Here is a 15,101-nt window from a genome sequence, read left to right on the forward strand (position 1 = left end):
CAAGGATGTAGATTTGACAGTATGCAAATCATTACCATTTAATGCCTGTTTTCCATAGATTAGACAGTTAGACAGGAGCTGACCAGCCAGAGAACTGTCCAGGCTCCAATCGTCTGTTTTGGCATGATTGCTATGATTGGATGCCCTACCTAATATTAACCAGTTTACAGTGTGCCTTTTATGTGCTACCATGCCACCAAAGACATGCCCTCTTCCTCTTCCCATAGGCTCCCAAACGTTAAAAAAAAACAACCATAAATGTAGATATGATGAAAAGTAGGCCTGGTGAGATTGTGGAGATGCTGGAGTAGAGATGAGTGGAAGTGTGCAAGAGGTAAGATAGAAAGGAGCCTCAACAAAACTCCTCACAAGTAAGAGACAATATGAATTCTTCTGAGTGAGTAATAGAGGCAGTAGGGATGGGGTAGGAATACTGTTAGTTGAAAAATGGACAAAATAATTGAGAGAGTCAAGGTATGCGATAGGACAAATAAGATGAGACTAGCTATAGACAACTCAACAGTGACATTCAATTCCTCATATGTCCAGCAGGCAGGATTAACAGAACAAAAGAACTGCTTCTATGATATCCTGTTGTAGTTTACTCAATGACAACTGACAGTGACTTACTGTGACAAATGACTTCAATAGACATGTTGGCCAACACAATGATGGCTTCTGTGACATACAAAGCAGCTAGGGATATAGTTCAAGAAAGGAAGAGGGTGTAAGTCTTCTGAGTTCTGTGAATCAACTGATCTAACAATTTGTAACATTTTAAGCCAACCAACCATTCCACCACCAGAAAGCAGGAACTGAAGGGCTATTGTAAATATCAATACCTTTCCTGGTGAAAACTACAACATGGACTTGTGGCTAATGACTTCAGAGCTACGCAGACACAAGAAGTTGACATAGAGAAGGAAGATTTAAAAATGAAAAGATCCTGCAACTGGAATAGGTTTAGAGAAATTCCAATCAATGCATATGATTGGGGAGAAAAAAATTCGAATGTCTATAGCATAGATGATGACAACTGGGAATTTCTATGAAATAACCTGCTTAGGGTTACAGATCCGATATGGAGCTGGGGCAATGTCCCTACCAAACTAAAGGTAGTGGAGGTGGAATGACACAATTGATTGGGTAGTAAAGGTTAAAAGAAAGGCTTGGAAAACTCAGAAAGAGAGCGGCAGTAAAGAAAAGTATCAAATGCCTAGAACCTGCAGGGACTTGTAATTCAAAATAACAGCAGTGAGGTAGATAAATAGCTAAGGACACAAATGGAAGGAATGCAGTAGGCCCACCACAGATAGTTGTGGAGATGTTTAAAATATCTGGTGAAGTAGAATACATAATTACCTTTTGGATAGCTAAATTAAGTTATACATGAAGGTGTCGTACTGAATTGTTGGCAGAACAGTATCACCATAAACTGTTACAAAGGCAAAGAAGATGCCTTACTGAGAGAAAATTATAGAGGAATCAAATTACTGAATTCAGTAATGAAGGTCAGAGAGAGAAGTGTCATAGCACAATTGATCCATGACGAGTAGACTAAGACAAAACGGAATTTGGTTTTGTACAAGGAAGAGATAACACAGATGCAATCTTCCTACTGAGGAAACTGCAGAATTACTCCTGGCATCCATTGACTTGGTGAAGGTGTTTTGGTCATTGAGGAAACAAGATGTAGATGAATGGCTTGTGAGGGGTGTACACTCTATGTACAAAGATACAGAAAGTCAGTCAACAATTTCAGTGACAAATCTAGCATGAAGGTAGAAGTCTGCTCCAATTCATTCTGTCCTTTGGAAGTACTCTATGTTGATGATCTAATTCACTATAGTGAAATTAAAGAGGAAATTCTAGGTATGAAAGCTAAAGATAGAATTGGGAGACTTCAAGGTAAACCTAGTAAGAAGAAAAGAAGACAGGAGCCTGATATGTTCAGAGAAATAACTTGCTTGATATGCAGAAAAGGAGTAGGTATAAACTCTGTATATTGTACTTAATATAAGCAATAAAAGGTGGAGTGGAATCACAGGTAGACTAACAAAGAAAGTAAGCTTCATATGTGACAGGTGTACTGGAGCAGTATGCACTGTAAGCAACCTGGAAATACATTCTCTTAAATGCTTGGATGGTTCAGTAGAAGTAGTTAATAGATTTCATTATTTAGGGGATGTAATTAGTGGGGGAGATGGTTGCTCTGAAAGTATAGTAGCCAAAGTAAGAACGGGTTGGAAAAAGTTTAGGAAGCTATTACTACTGCTGGCAACAAAGGTCTTTTCCCTTCGCGTTAAAAGCAGATTGTTTGCTTGTATTAGAACTGCAATGCTGTATAGTGGTGAGATGTGGGCCTTGAATGCAAAGGGCTTGAAAAGATTAGAAAGAAATGAAGATAGTACATTTTGATGGGTGTGCAATGAAATGTAAAGAAAGTATAAATCTGTTGAGAGAAAAACTGAGCATAAGAGGAATCAGATGTAATGTGCAAGAAAAGATTGTGCTAGTGTTGACACGAGATATGAATAAGGACAGTTATATAAAGAAATGCCGATCACTTAATGTGGATGGAGAATGTGGCAGAAGGGAAGCAGAAATTGTATGGAAGCACCCGCCAAATAACCTTTTATTCATAGGGCAGGGCAAAACGAAAGTATAGGAGCATAGTTTATAGTAACCATTGGTCTGTCGATGCAATTGTAAATATGAACAAGTGTCAAGTGCCCAAGGAGCAAGAAATATGAGGTTGGGAGGGGTTAGTATGGATTTAGAAGTTCTGATGACCTCTCAGACCTTCAAGGCTATTGTGGTACCGATTCTGAGGCAATCAACCATGATTAAGCAGAGGCGTCCGAAGGTAATTGTTCCAGCTAGTAACACCACCAGTAATACCAAGTATTATTGTGGTAAACCTGCCTTGTCCTCAACCGCAGAAGCAAACAATGCAGAGACATCTCTCAGTCTAGAAACGTCAGGTTACCTTATGCAAAACCCTCTCTCATAAATTCGACATCATCCACTTGCCCAAAGACAGTTAGAAGACTCGTCAGTGACGGAAAGAAACATTTTTTTTTATTTAAAAAAGCAGTTACACACGTAATCTTTTACCTTTTACTTGTTTCAGTCATTAAACTGGGCCATGCTGGGGCACCGCCTTGAATTTTTAGTCGAACGAATCGCCCCCAGTACTTGTTTTTTTTTTAAAGCTTAGTACTTATTCTATCAGTCTCTGGTGCCGAACTGCTAAGTTACGGAGACATAAACATACCAACACCGGTTGTCAAGCGGTGGTGGGGACTAACACACAGCGGGCTTCTTTCAGTTTCTGTCTACCAAATCCACTCGCAAAGCTTTGGTTCATTGTATATTTCATGTTTCAAGCCCCTGTGGCTAATAAAGAAGCTACTACAAATGAGAAACAGCAATCAAATGAATGCTAGATATCTTGAAGAGGTAAGAAATGAAGGTCAATCGAAATATCTTTGATCCCTCTATTTATCTGATAACATGTCAAATATATCGAATGCTTGTAATCTCAAATTTGATTCATTGAAGAAGGGGAAAGGGTAGCATTGTTGATTCCTTTCCAGTCAGCTTTCACTGAACAAAACCAATGATTATAAGTGTTAGTTTTATCTTAGAAATACCGAGGTCTACATTATCTAATGGGCGATTTTTAAAAATTCAAAACAACAGAATAGGATGTAAATTGAGAGATATTTAGCAGCTATTGTTAGTATGCCGAGCGACAATATAGTGGCCGTTCTCATTGAGGGCTTTTGTAGAGAATAGAATTCAAGGAAACATCCAAGACACAAAGAGGAACAGGACATAACATCTAGAACCAAGCAAACAAGAATTTGCCCAAATATTGCTATATAATAATGAATATAAATCATTACTATTATTATTACATCATTAGTAAGCAATATAAAAAACAAATTATTACATAATTAGTAATCAGTCACATACTATACACGCCTATTTAATATGAAAGTATCAAAAAGACTCAATACCACATCGTGATGTCGAATCAATTAATCTTGTGAAATAAACCAGGTTTATGTGTCTTGAGAAAGTAATGCCATATCAATACTGCACAAAACACAGCAGACGAACATTGATTCCAATCTTTGATAGAAAAAATGAAATAATTAATTTTATCTTACAATAATCTTTCTCTCAAGACTACCTTAATGGTAAATGAAAAGATTTGGTAATCACACTGGAGACACAGGTTCAATTTTAGCCAAGTGAAATTACTCTAAATTAGATAAAGACGACTTAATCTAGAAAACAGTAGGAACCTTTAGGCGGTTGCTGCACTTGCTAGGAAAAACAGCCAAATCACCCTCAGATTATAAGGCTATCGTTTTAAAAAGTGGGGTATTGGGCAGTGTAGTCCTTGATATATGAAAAGGGAGTAACCACGGATGGAACACACAGCTCTACTTAGGGATAAACAACTAAGGAAGTTATTCACGAAAGGTAATGAAACTTTGAGCTGAGAGTAATAAGGTAAATAGAAGCATTTCCATTAAAAAGGATCGGTTTGTCAATTTGGATCCAGTGTAGAAGGTTGAAAAGCCTAGATTTCACCAGACTTGTGAGAAGGGTAAACAAGAAGAATATGGTTAGGTCAATGTTAATAAGGGACTTCTTACTTGTTTAGTTAATTATCAATCAGAGATAGTAAAAAACCAAAAACTGACGATAATAAATAAGGAAGGTGAGTGGAGTGTGTTTAATTACTGGCACGATTGGATACGATGCAAGTAAATATAATTAAAACTCACGAATTAGAGGGAAAGTGTGTGTATAATATATATATATATATATACAGATATTTATTTATATTGGTTGGTGATTAGTAATCGGGTTGGTGTGGCAGGTGAGTTCGACCAGTTCTTTGGAGATATTTGCAGAGGAAAAAGATGAAAGAGAAAGGATAGACGAAATCCTGTTTGGACGAAAGAGAATTGTGAGCGAGAAACGGCAGCGACCGCTGCTACATTCGTAAGAGCTGAAGAAAGAAAGCAGCTAAGTGTGAAAAATAACGACGACGCTACTCGGCGACCAAGCCTGGCTTCGGCTGTCTTTTTGCCACCCGAGAGAGAGAGAGGAAGAAATTAGAGAAAAGATATATATATGTGTACATACATACAAATCTGTCACGACATACCTTCGGAGTCGATTCGTGCCTGTTAAGTCTGTCCGCATCGAGAGCGATGTTGCCAGAATAACAAGTCCCAATATGGCGAATCGAGTGCGTTCCAGGGTAATAATGTCTGGTAGCGGCGAATAAAACCTCACTCATAACTTTCCTCTTACTTCGTGGGGGGGCTCCCGCCATTATTCGTGTCGACGGAAAAACACGATAACACTCCGTTATTCTTACAAGTAATTATTATATTTTATTTATTTTTTATCATTTACTATTTCATAAATACCAAAATAAGTGATAAATTAATAAAAATTACAATTTATTATCAAATTCTTATAAATTTTATTTCTAATTTTCATGTAAAAAAAAATAATAATTTCCCGCCATTTAATTTTTATTTGTCTTGTAAAAGTTTAGAATGTAAAAAATTAAAATAAAGACACTTAAGAGGAAGAAAAATCTATATAAAAAGTGCAGCAGTCAAAATCGATAACAGACTTCCAATATATTAACAGAAGCAACGAAAAATAACTTTCTTCGCATGTAAACAAAATTGAAATCGAGCTTCTAGAACAATAATAATTTTATTTAGGGGTGGGGTGTAACATAAATCCCGCGGTAAACGTGAGTGATGGTGCTGCAATATACACTCACTCATATGAATAATTAGAATTTATCTTAAAAGTTTCTTAATAATTTTTGAAATATTCCTTTAAAATAATTAGGATAATTTCTGACTGAAAATTTTTTAATTAGGAAACAAAAAAATATTCATAATATTTAGTTCGTAATTTAACCCAATACCGGAAGTGAATAATGATACGAATGAACAATTAAATTTCACAAAAATAATTATTGAAAAAACTTCTGTACAGCATACACGAAAATTTTAGATAGAATATTTGGTATTATATTCATTAATTGAAATTGAAAAAGAAAAGAAGATATCTGAAATTAAGTAACGTTTTTCAGCCCGTGCAGCAAAATCGTGATCCCCACATATGTAATCTGAAAGACGTGTATGTGTGTATATGGCTGTGTGTGTGTGTGAGTGTTTCTCTACGTGTGCTCTATGTGTGTGTGTGTGTGTGTGTGCGAGTACCACGTCTTTTAAGCGAAACTCTCAGCAAGGCCGGGTCTTCTTCTTCTCTCCACCGATTCTTCTTCTTTATCGCCGGTCATTATTACAATTTCCAACCTGACTAAGTGTCAAATGTAAGTGTTTCACTCATTTCTAATTTCTATCACCAATTCATCGGTTTTGGGACAACTGGAAGGAAATATTTTAATTTTTGTAGAATTTTGTTATTTTAATTTGTATTTTTTGTGTAAAAGAAAAAAAGGGAAAATATTTAATTGGAATTTTCCGATTCTTGATTACAACCAAATCTTTAATATAAATGAGTTGATGGAAATTATTTAATGTTGGTTTTCTAGAATGTATTTTAAAAATGGAAATTAGGTTATTTGTCGGCTTTGGTGGTCGATTGGGAACTCGAAGCACCTTTCCTCCTCCGCAAACATCTTCCAAAACCAAAACCAAAAACTTTCGCCGGCGAATTCTCTCCAACTTTTCCTCTTCTTCCAAACTGGACCCGGAATCTCTCCACAATCCTTGCATCTCCAATCACTTATAAATTCATTATCAATTCCACTTCTTCTTCTTCGTGTAAAAAGGATTTTAACAGAAACAAATCGCATTTCACTTGTGACATTCTTTTAAATAAATCCTGCATCTTCTTAAATCTTTCTTCTTAAATCTTTCTTCTTAAATCTTTCTTATTAAACACAAACAGACTCAAAACTCCACGTATTTTGCTCCACTTTGAATAACTTTATTTTTCTCTCCTCAATTGCTATAATTATCAAATTTTAATAATTCTGGTTCTCTTCATGGAATATTTCTCAAACCCATTCGCTTCTAATCTTTTACCTTTCTCTCCAATTATTCTCTCTCAAATTAATCAATCTTAATCAATTTATTTCACAAATACCCATTCCCCCCCTCCTTAAATTAAAACTTTGACTTTTTTTCTTTCTATTTTCTAAATTCTAAAATGATTTTCCCGCTTGATGCAGTTTTTTTGTCTAAAATCCTCCGCTTTCTTCCTTCTTCGCCACAAAAGCCTTCCTTATTTATGAACCATTTAAACACTAATTATACAATTTCGTTATGTAATCAGGCTTCATATTATCCCCGAAACTATAAAAACTTCATTTTTCCAGGTTTTTACCATAATTTGTGTATTTAAAAAAAAAAAAAAACCTTTCCGATGGATTTTGCTTCGTTCTTTTTTCCCTTTCCGTGTTTAATAGTTTTACTTGTTTTTTTTTTTTAATTGTATCTTTAACGATTAATCCTGTTTAAAGACGGAAAAGTTAGCAAACATTTACCTAATGTCGCTTAAATAACGAGCTTTTCTCCTTAATTTCCAGCGTGACTCGCCGCCGCCGCCGGATGACCTAAAAAAGGCCGCGTGCTGCGTTGACCCCATTTTCTGCTGAGTAATGGCGAGATTCTTTTAATATTAACCAAATAAAATACGTTTATTTCCATCGTCGTCGCTAGTAAAAGCTTTAAGTTCAAAAATTTGTTCTCTCACCTCCGAGCGAAAAATGAAATCGCAATCGTTGGCAAAATCGGTGTCATTGAAATTTCGTATAAAGATAGTTTTGCTTTAGAATCCTTTTTGCCATTATGATTAAAAATTACTGGGATTTGTAGATGTTTTGGATCAATCCACCAACTTTTAACTAATTATGATGGAGCATTACCGAGATAATTAACTCAAGCAAACCTACCGCTATAAATGTTATTTTCACTTTTTTTCAATTTTTCTATATTTATTTACTGTGAAAAATTAAGTCGACAAAATGTATTCTAATTTATTCGACTTTTACACTAATTCGCCGCTAACCATGTGTGGTTCTCCCCTCCCACCTGAAGTATATGGATCATTTTCTGAGTGTTCTTTGGTTTTCTGTCTAGGCACAACTAAGTTTACCAGTAACTACTATTAAAGTTGGTGTAGGTACCAGGCGCCACGTGTGACAGACAACCCTCCTCTCTAAGGCTGCTACTACAGAGTAATCTATCTGCCGAGACTCCTTCCTAGATCAACCGATTTAACGATACTCCAATAATAGTGAAGTGTGACTAACGAGATACACACTATCTCCATTCTCTTGATTGAACGAGTATCCTTCAGTCTCCTCCCTACAGCCGATATAAACTACAATGGACGACGTGGCTACTTCTCGTGTGAGTAATTTTAAGCTGATAAATAGCTGGATTCTTATTATTTTTGGTTTGTTAAGATTTGATTCTCCTTTTAACAAGTTTCACCATAAGTAAATCTGTTCATGTTTGCTTTCCAGATGGGAACTCGAGTGTATATTGGTCGTTTGTCTTACCATGCCAGAGAGAAAGATGTGGAGAGGTTTTTCCGCGGATTCGGTAGAATCAGAGATATCATGCTGAAAAATGGCTATGGATTTGTTGTAAGTGATTTCCCTGAAGTTTTGGTTTTCATTAATTAGTCATCGAAAACTCCTTGTAATTTTAGTGTTTCACCGTTACATTAATGTAATGTAAACAATTGCATTCCTTATAACGTTAACCCTTTTTCTTTCCTTTCGAATGATTTTTTTTTAATATACATCCCCCCCCTTTTTTTAAAGGAATTTGAAGATTATAGGGATGCTGATGATGCAGTATATGAGTTAAATGGTAAAGAACTATGTGGCGAGAGGTAAGTCAAGGAAATTATTATAAATTAGTTCAAAGTTTTCTTTGAAATTTCCTATTTTTCTGAAAATATGTATTGTATCCTGTCTCTAGATTCTTCTTCCAAAGTGCAGGGCAATATTGTGTGAATTTTTTTTTGTCTTAGAGAAGGCTTTTGTGAGAAGAGATTAAATGCTAACAATATAGGTGAAATTTAGCTCTTAGAAATATTCTGTTCAGTCTAGTTTTTACTCACTTGCTTGGGTTGCAAAATGTTTTAGAAATTCGAATAAGGTATGCCAGTTAAAACTGGATTGTTGGCAGATAGGCAATTAGAACTTTTGATAGTCTGGAGAAAAAGCAGTGCGTAGCTGCTTGATAGAATTTGTACTGGAAATGGCAAGGATTTTAAGATAAATGTATAGAGCTTCTATTGACAGTATTTACCTGTGCAAAGTCCGTGATTATATTTAGTCAAACTTAAGTGATGTTCCTGGAAATGTGGTGCATTAGGAAGTATGATTTGATGTACAACTCGTTAAAGACTCTTTAAAACGGTTTTCTTTTGAAATGTTTTATAATACATGTTTTCTTAAGTTACTGATCTTTTTATCCAGAGTAATTGTGGAACATGCTCGTGGGTTACCAAGGAGTGAGGAAAGTTGGCGTGATAGAGATAGGGGTTCACGCTTTCCACCCCGTCGCCGAGGAGGCAGAGACAAGTGAGGATATCATTTTTTTTATGCTCTTTTTAAACAGCTTAGGTTGAAAAAGTGCTTTTGTGTAGTGGGTGAACAGATACAAGTTTTAAAAAGCTCAAGTATATTAATTGTAAGAAAATAATGAACTTAAAAATATGGTCTTGTGTAATGTATGCATGACTGCAGATTATAATCACCTTTGTAAATTAAGCTATGAATTTGTAATTTTTAATGCTTTTAACAGCAGGTTAGTGAAAATGTGCCATTGTTCCCCCTGATCTTGATTGGGCTGCCAAAGGTCAAGGAATAATTTCTGTGTTTACACAAAGCCATTGTTAGTATCATTCAAATGAATTAGGATGGCAGTCCCTGGGACAGAACATTCAAAATACTTTTGCAGTAGGAGCTTGCCTCTTTCAGTTTCTGATCATACACGAAATTTCAGATTTGTTGTGTTTCTCAATTCATAGCAGGTATGGGCCTCCCACAAGGACAGAGTTCAGACTTATAGTCGAAAATTTATCATCTAGAGTCAGTTGGCAGGTATTTATGAATTTGATTTTTTTTTTCTTATCTTATGTATTTCGACAGCGACACTTAATGTATCTGCTGAACTAGGTTTGGGAATCTGTTTAGTAATTAATTTAATTTAGCAATTACTATCTACTTGTCCCACCTAGTTTGGCAGATTTTGTAGAGAATCTCTTAAAGCTTTAGTAAATGCTCTTTTATTTTTAAAATTGTAATATTTGTTTTTTCATATTTGTTGTAAATTCATATTGTGTTAATTAGGAAAATGCATGTTTAAAGTTGAAACTGCATTGTACTTGATTTTAATTATTTACTTAAAATTTCTTTTATTGAAAAGGAACCACTTTGTGGGTTGGTTTAAAGCTACTAGTGTAATTCTCTTTCCCTCCCCTCCTCTCTAAAAATGTACCAAAAACTGATCAGAATGGATTTGCAACTTCTATTGAGAACATTTGCCGATTGATTTAACTCGAGTTGTGAATTATCTAGCAATGTGATTAAGACGACCAGAAACAAGATTTCTTGTGAAGATGGAAACTCCAGTGTTGACAGCAAATGTCCCAGGAAAGGATGAAAGAAAAATATTTTATTTACGTCCCTTTTCTCCTTCGTTCTGGGCATTTTTTTGGGTGTGGAATATGTAGTTGTAATTATGTTTGCCAACTTCCCTAGATTGTTTTGTATCCTATGTGGGCCCACTATAAATATTGATGCTAAATTGGCACTCTGCTTGATATTTAAAAATTGTATTTGATTTTCAAGCAAGATTTTTCCAATTTGGTTTCGCTTCTGTGGTGTTTTATCTTTTTAAAATAAGACAATTACACATCACAATAATTTTAATTTAATCTCACTTTAATTGTTTTAGTGTTGATTATATTTATAGTGGGCCTAATTTTTGTTTATTTTCTACAGAATCCCTAATATTTGATTGACACGAGATTCTTTTATTCCAATGTCTTCATATTATAAAAGACAACTAATTAATGCAACTAAGGTGACTTATTAAATAAGGTTTAATTACCATTGCTTCAAACTTGGAATGTTGAATCTCTTGTTATTTTTAATATTGTGATGGTTATTACATTATGAAAAAGGGGCTTTTAAAGTGTTTGTTTTGTTCTTGTTTAAACAATCATAATAAAATTTAATATATTGGGACAAAATATCCAATGGACTGACATCACTTTACATTTATTTGAATAGTTTTATTCAGCATGAATGTACAGTGATGACGGTTTCCTGTCTTAAATTGTAAAAGTTGCATGTGAGAGTGAATGCTTTAAATATGTGTGTGTATGGTATACATCTTTTTATCAGATACATTTTGCTTGAGGATGTAATAAAATATTTACATAAAAAGTATAGTCAAAACAAATACTGAAAGCCCTTTTTATTAGAAATGTGTACTAATTATGTCATCTGACTTGTAACTACTCTTCCTCTCCCCTGAAAGCTTGTACAGATGACAGCCGATGAGACGCTTTTGGGTTGAACTGGCCTGTCCTAAATACTGAGTGCGTGAGGGCAGTGGTCTCAAAGCAATCAGATGTATCTGGGGTTGCGCTAAAGTTCTGGCTGGCTGGAGGTTTTCCCTTTCTAACCAACTGAGGGTGGCCTGCCCTCTTCCTACGTGCTGGCTCCCTTTTGGCTTGGAATAGAACCATCTTACAGAACGTGTTGGCTCCGCTTATTTTGCACTGGTCCACTCTTCCAATTGGTACTTGTCGTTATTCCACTCTGGCTGAAGTCCCACAATGTGGTTGGTCTTCTGGGAAGTCCACTCTGAACTGACTGGCTGTGTGGCAGGCGGGTGCCACCGCTTCCTCGGCAGCTGTGCACAGGCAGTGCAAGCTTGTTACCTCTTACCTCTTCTTTACCCATCCTGGCTGGATGGGCGCACACAAAGCTGCTTCTCCTTTTGGCAATAGGGTTGCTCGCATCCATTAGATGTCACTTGGTCAATCTATCAGGGCTAGTGAATGACGTAGAAACATGGCAATGTACAAGGAGAGGTAATTGTAATCCTCCTCATATTTTGTGATCAGTGTTTTTAGTTTAGTTTACTATATAAACTTTATAAAGCATCTGGCATTAAGTCTTTTCTTTTCTTTTTTTTTTTAATATTTTTATATAATTTAAAGATACTTTAATTTTCAAATTTCACTGTTCATCTTCATATTTACATTTTTTTCTAGAGTAATTTAAATTATTTAAAATTTTAATTTTAATGATAAATAACTAGGAAACTTGTTAAAGCAAACTATTTAACATTTGGTGCAGTTTTCCAAAATCAGATTTGGATCTATATTTTAGAAAGATTGAAGGAACTCAGTGAAATGAGTTTCTCATTAAATCAACCTAAGTTTTGTGGCTGTAGCAGCTTGAACTTTTACATGCTGTCTTTGCAACACTGAATAATAAACTTCACTGCTGGTCCAGCTCAGCTGGCTGCTCCTGGGGTTTACAGCTCCTGGGGTTTATAGTGGTTACTGTTCACTAACATATTGTTCCTGTCTGTAACTACCAGCTGAACTTTTACCAGATGCTTTCTTTAAAATGTAGTTTTGTAATCTTTGACCATTTCTGTTCTAGTAACATTTGTCCGGTAGGTGTCTTGTGTGATATGAGTGCATGTGAGAGTGTTAGATAGAATGGTTATTTTGCTTTTGAAGTTTTAACTAAAATTTATAATATAGCTTCTGTTCTTTCAAAGGATCTCAAAGACTATATGCGACAGGCTGGTGAAGTGACATATGCTGATGCTCATAAGGACCGTAAAAATGAGGGGTAAGTTCATGGCCATTATTTAATTTTTCTGGTTTTCAGTGAATACCATGCTATTAAAAGAAGTATAATTATGTATTATTTAGTTCTATAACACTTAATTATTTAGTATATATTTTTATATCCTGCTGTTTTAAACTTTAGATTCCTGATAATATATTTAGTATATATTTTTATATCCTGCTGTTTTAAACTTTAGATTCCTGATAATATATTTTTCTTTTTGTCAGAATTGTAGAGTTTGCCACATATTCAGATATGAAAAATGCCTTAGATAAATTGGATGATACAGAAATTAATGGGAGGCACATAAGGTTGATTGAAGACAGACCCCGTAAGCGTAGGCGCAGGTAAGAGGATTTTAAATATGTTTGTGTTACAATGTAAATGTCTTTTTAACTGCATAAAAAGTTAATATTTGATAATGATAAAGAATTGTAGACATGTGGTAAAAATCTTAGTAAACAGTTGTGAATAACAAATTGTAACATGTTTAGTTTAGCCAGTATCAATATTGGGAAGATCCAATTTGTGAAATATGACGTAAATTTTTGTATGACAAGTTCTAAAATTCTATTTTTTCCTCCTCCTCAGCTCTCGCTCTCATTCACGTAGCCGATCAAGGTCCCGATCTCGGTCCCGCAGAAGGAGCCGGTCTCACTCTCGTTCTCGATCTGGGTCTCATCACAGTCGATCCCGTTCCGAACAGTCTCGGTCTCGTTCTAGATCAAGAAGTAGGCAGTCTGCAAGCCGCAGTCCAAGTAAAAGCAGGAGCAAGAGTCCTAGCCATTCCAGATCCAACACGCCACGGTCACGGTCAGTAAGCAAGAGTAAATCTAAGTCACGGTCTCCTTCACCATCCCGTTCTAAGTCTAGAACTCCGGAACCAAAGGAAAATGGTTCACCAGTTGAAGAAAATCAAGTCAATGACAAAGATGCTAAAGAATGATAATTTGTGCAATTTAATTTTATTTTTTAATATTTGTAAACAAAACCATCCCTTGACCTGTATAAGACTTAAAGGTCTCACTGCAGTTTGTTTTCCCCACTCATCACAGAAATTTGTATCCTGCCCTTTCATTCTTCAAGGCATTTAATCATTGTAAATAGTCATCATCTTTTGGGAGATTTTCTCAAAAACTAATTACATCCCCATTTTTATTTAGTAAATGGATAGTTTTGGTTGTTCTTGAAAAACTATTTCACTCCAAAACTATTTCACTTAATTTACACAAACATTTTGATTTTGTCATTGAAGTAGGTCTAAAAATAAAACGACATTCATTGGTTACTTTTGCAGTTTTATTTTTATTTCTTTAGCCTCTGCTTTAAGAAATATACAATTGGCTTTTTATTCTGAACATGGGTTGACAATTTCTTAAGAGTATATATGTAAGCAAGATTTAAGAATAGTTAGATAAATATTTAAAAATCAAGACGTTTTGTGTATGTGACTGGATCTTGAAAGATGCTGAAAAGCTTTGATGGCTCCTTTTTCAAATGCTAGGCTTTTGCATCTTCAATATTGTACTGTGATCTTAGTCAATAAAATTGGCAACATCTGCTGAGATATAAACTTGAATAGTTTTCTTTGATATTTAATATGCTTCGTTTTTGTTTTATTTTTTTCTTGTTGGCACCATTACCTTCTTGGGTATATTACATCAGGATGAATGAATGATAAAATTTACTGCTTGGGATTTGAACTAGCTAAATATGGTATTTTGTTGATTCTGCTGTCTAGCTCCATTGACAAGATTTGCCACTGAACCATAATGAAGGCTTGTTGGCAATTGTTTTATTTCATAACAGTTTAAAATACTGATCTGCTTTCTTCCAGTATAGCCACTGTTTTAATTATATTATTGCTACTTGCATTGTTCCACTGTAATGAAATTAGGGTTGCTTTAATCCTGACGCAAACAAGAAATCCCAGTCCAGCATTATTAACTCAGTTTATCATACTGTATTGAATCGATAAAGAACTTATTGTGGCTGAAATGTGTTTTGATCATTCAAATGGGTTACTGGATATTTGTTTTTATGAATGACTGAATGAAAGAAAAATATGCAGGTACTGGATCTGTGATGTTCATTGTTGGCTGGTGTCACCGAAGGACTATTTGCTGCTATGTCCAGATTTATTTTTAACTTGTTACTTATTAAACACAAGTTTAAATTT

General features: G+C 35.0%; 2 protein-coding genes across 4 annotated transcripts in view; one reads left to right on the top strand and one right to left on the bottom strand.

Moving 5' to 3' along the window:
• Positions 1–5,391, bottom strand: part of LOC115212792 (chromatin-remodeling ATPase INO80-like) — an 87,315-nt gene extending 81,924 nt beyond the window's left edge. Inside the window, exon 1 of one of the 2 annotated variants that reach the window (XM_029781490.2) lies at positions 5,192–5,391. The gene's annotated coding sequence lies outside the window, so the exon portion shown is untranslated. Of the gene's footprint in view, positions 1–5,169 lie in introns of both variants that reach the window. The other variant, XM_029781491.2, reaches the window with a different exon arrangement.
• An 856-nt stretch (positions 5,392–6,247) lies between these two features.
• Positions 6,248–14,501, top strand: LOC115212786 (serine/arginine-rich splicing factor 6). Of its 2 annotated transcripts, none has more exons than XM_029781476.1 (9): positions 6,248–6,388; positions 8,163–8,435; positions 8,552–8,674; positions 8,855–8,925; positions 9,518–9,622; positions 10,072–10,144; positions 12,849–12,922; positions 13,150–13,269; positions 13,514–14,501. In XM_029781476.1, the coding sequence occupies exons 2-9, from the start codon at positions 8,412–8,414 to the stop codon at positions 13,866–13,868; spliced, it is 945 nt and encodes a 314-aa protein (XP_029637336.1). In that variant the 5' UTR covers positions 6,248–6,388; positions 8,163–8,411; the 3' UTR covers positions 13,869–14,501. The 2 variants fall into 2 exon arrangements, with proteins under 2 accessions (XP_029637336.1, XP_029637337.1); XM_029781477.1 differs by having other exon boundaries at positions 10,075–10,144.
• The last annotated feature ends 600 nt before the right edge of the window (positions 14,502–15,101 follow it).

Source organism: Octopus sinensis, linkage group LG6, assembly GCF_006345805.1.
Source record: "Octopus sinensis linkage group LG6, ASM634580v1, whole genome shotgun sequence".
Lineage (NCBI taxonomy): Eukaryota > Metazoa > Mollusca > Cephalopoda > Octopoda > Octopodidae > Octopus > Octopus sinensis.

Excerpts from the sequence above, each read along its gene's own strand:
- LOC115212786 (XM_029781476.1), top strand. The coding sequence starts at position 8,412 with ATGGACGACGTGGCTACTTCTCGT. Across the intron at positions 8,436-8,551 it reads ACGACGTGGCTACTTCTCGT|ATGGGAACTCGAGTGTATAT; the intron begins GTGAGTAATTTT and ends TTTGCTTTCCAG. Across the intron at positions 10,145-12,848 it reads CATCTAGAGTCAGTTGGCAG|GATCTCAAAGACTATATGCG; the intron begins GTATTTATGAAT and ends GTTCTTTCAAAG.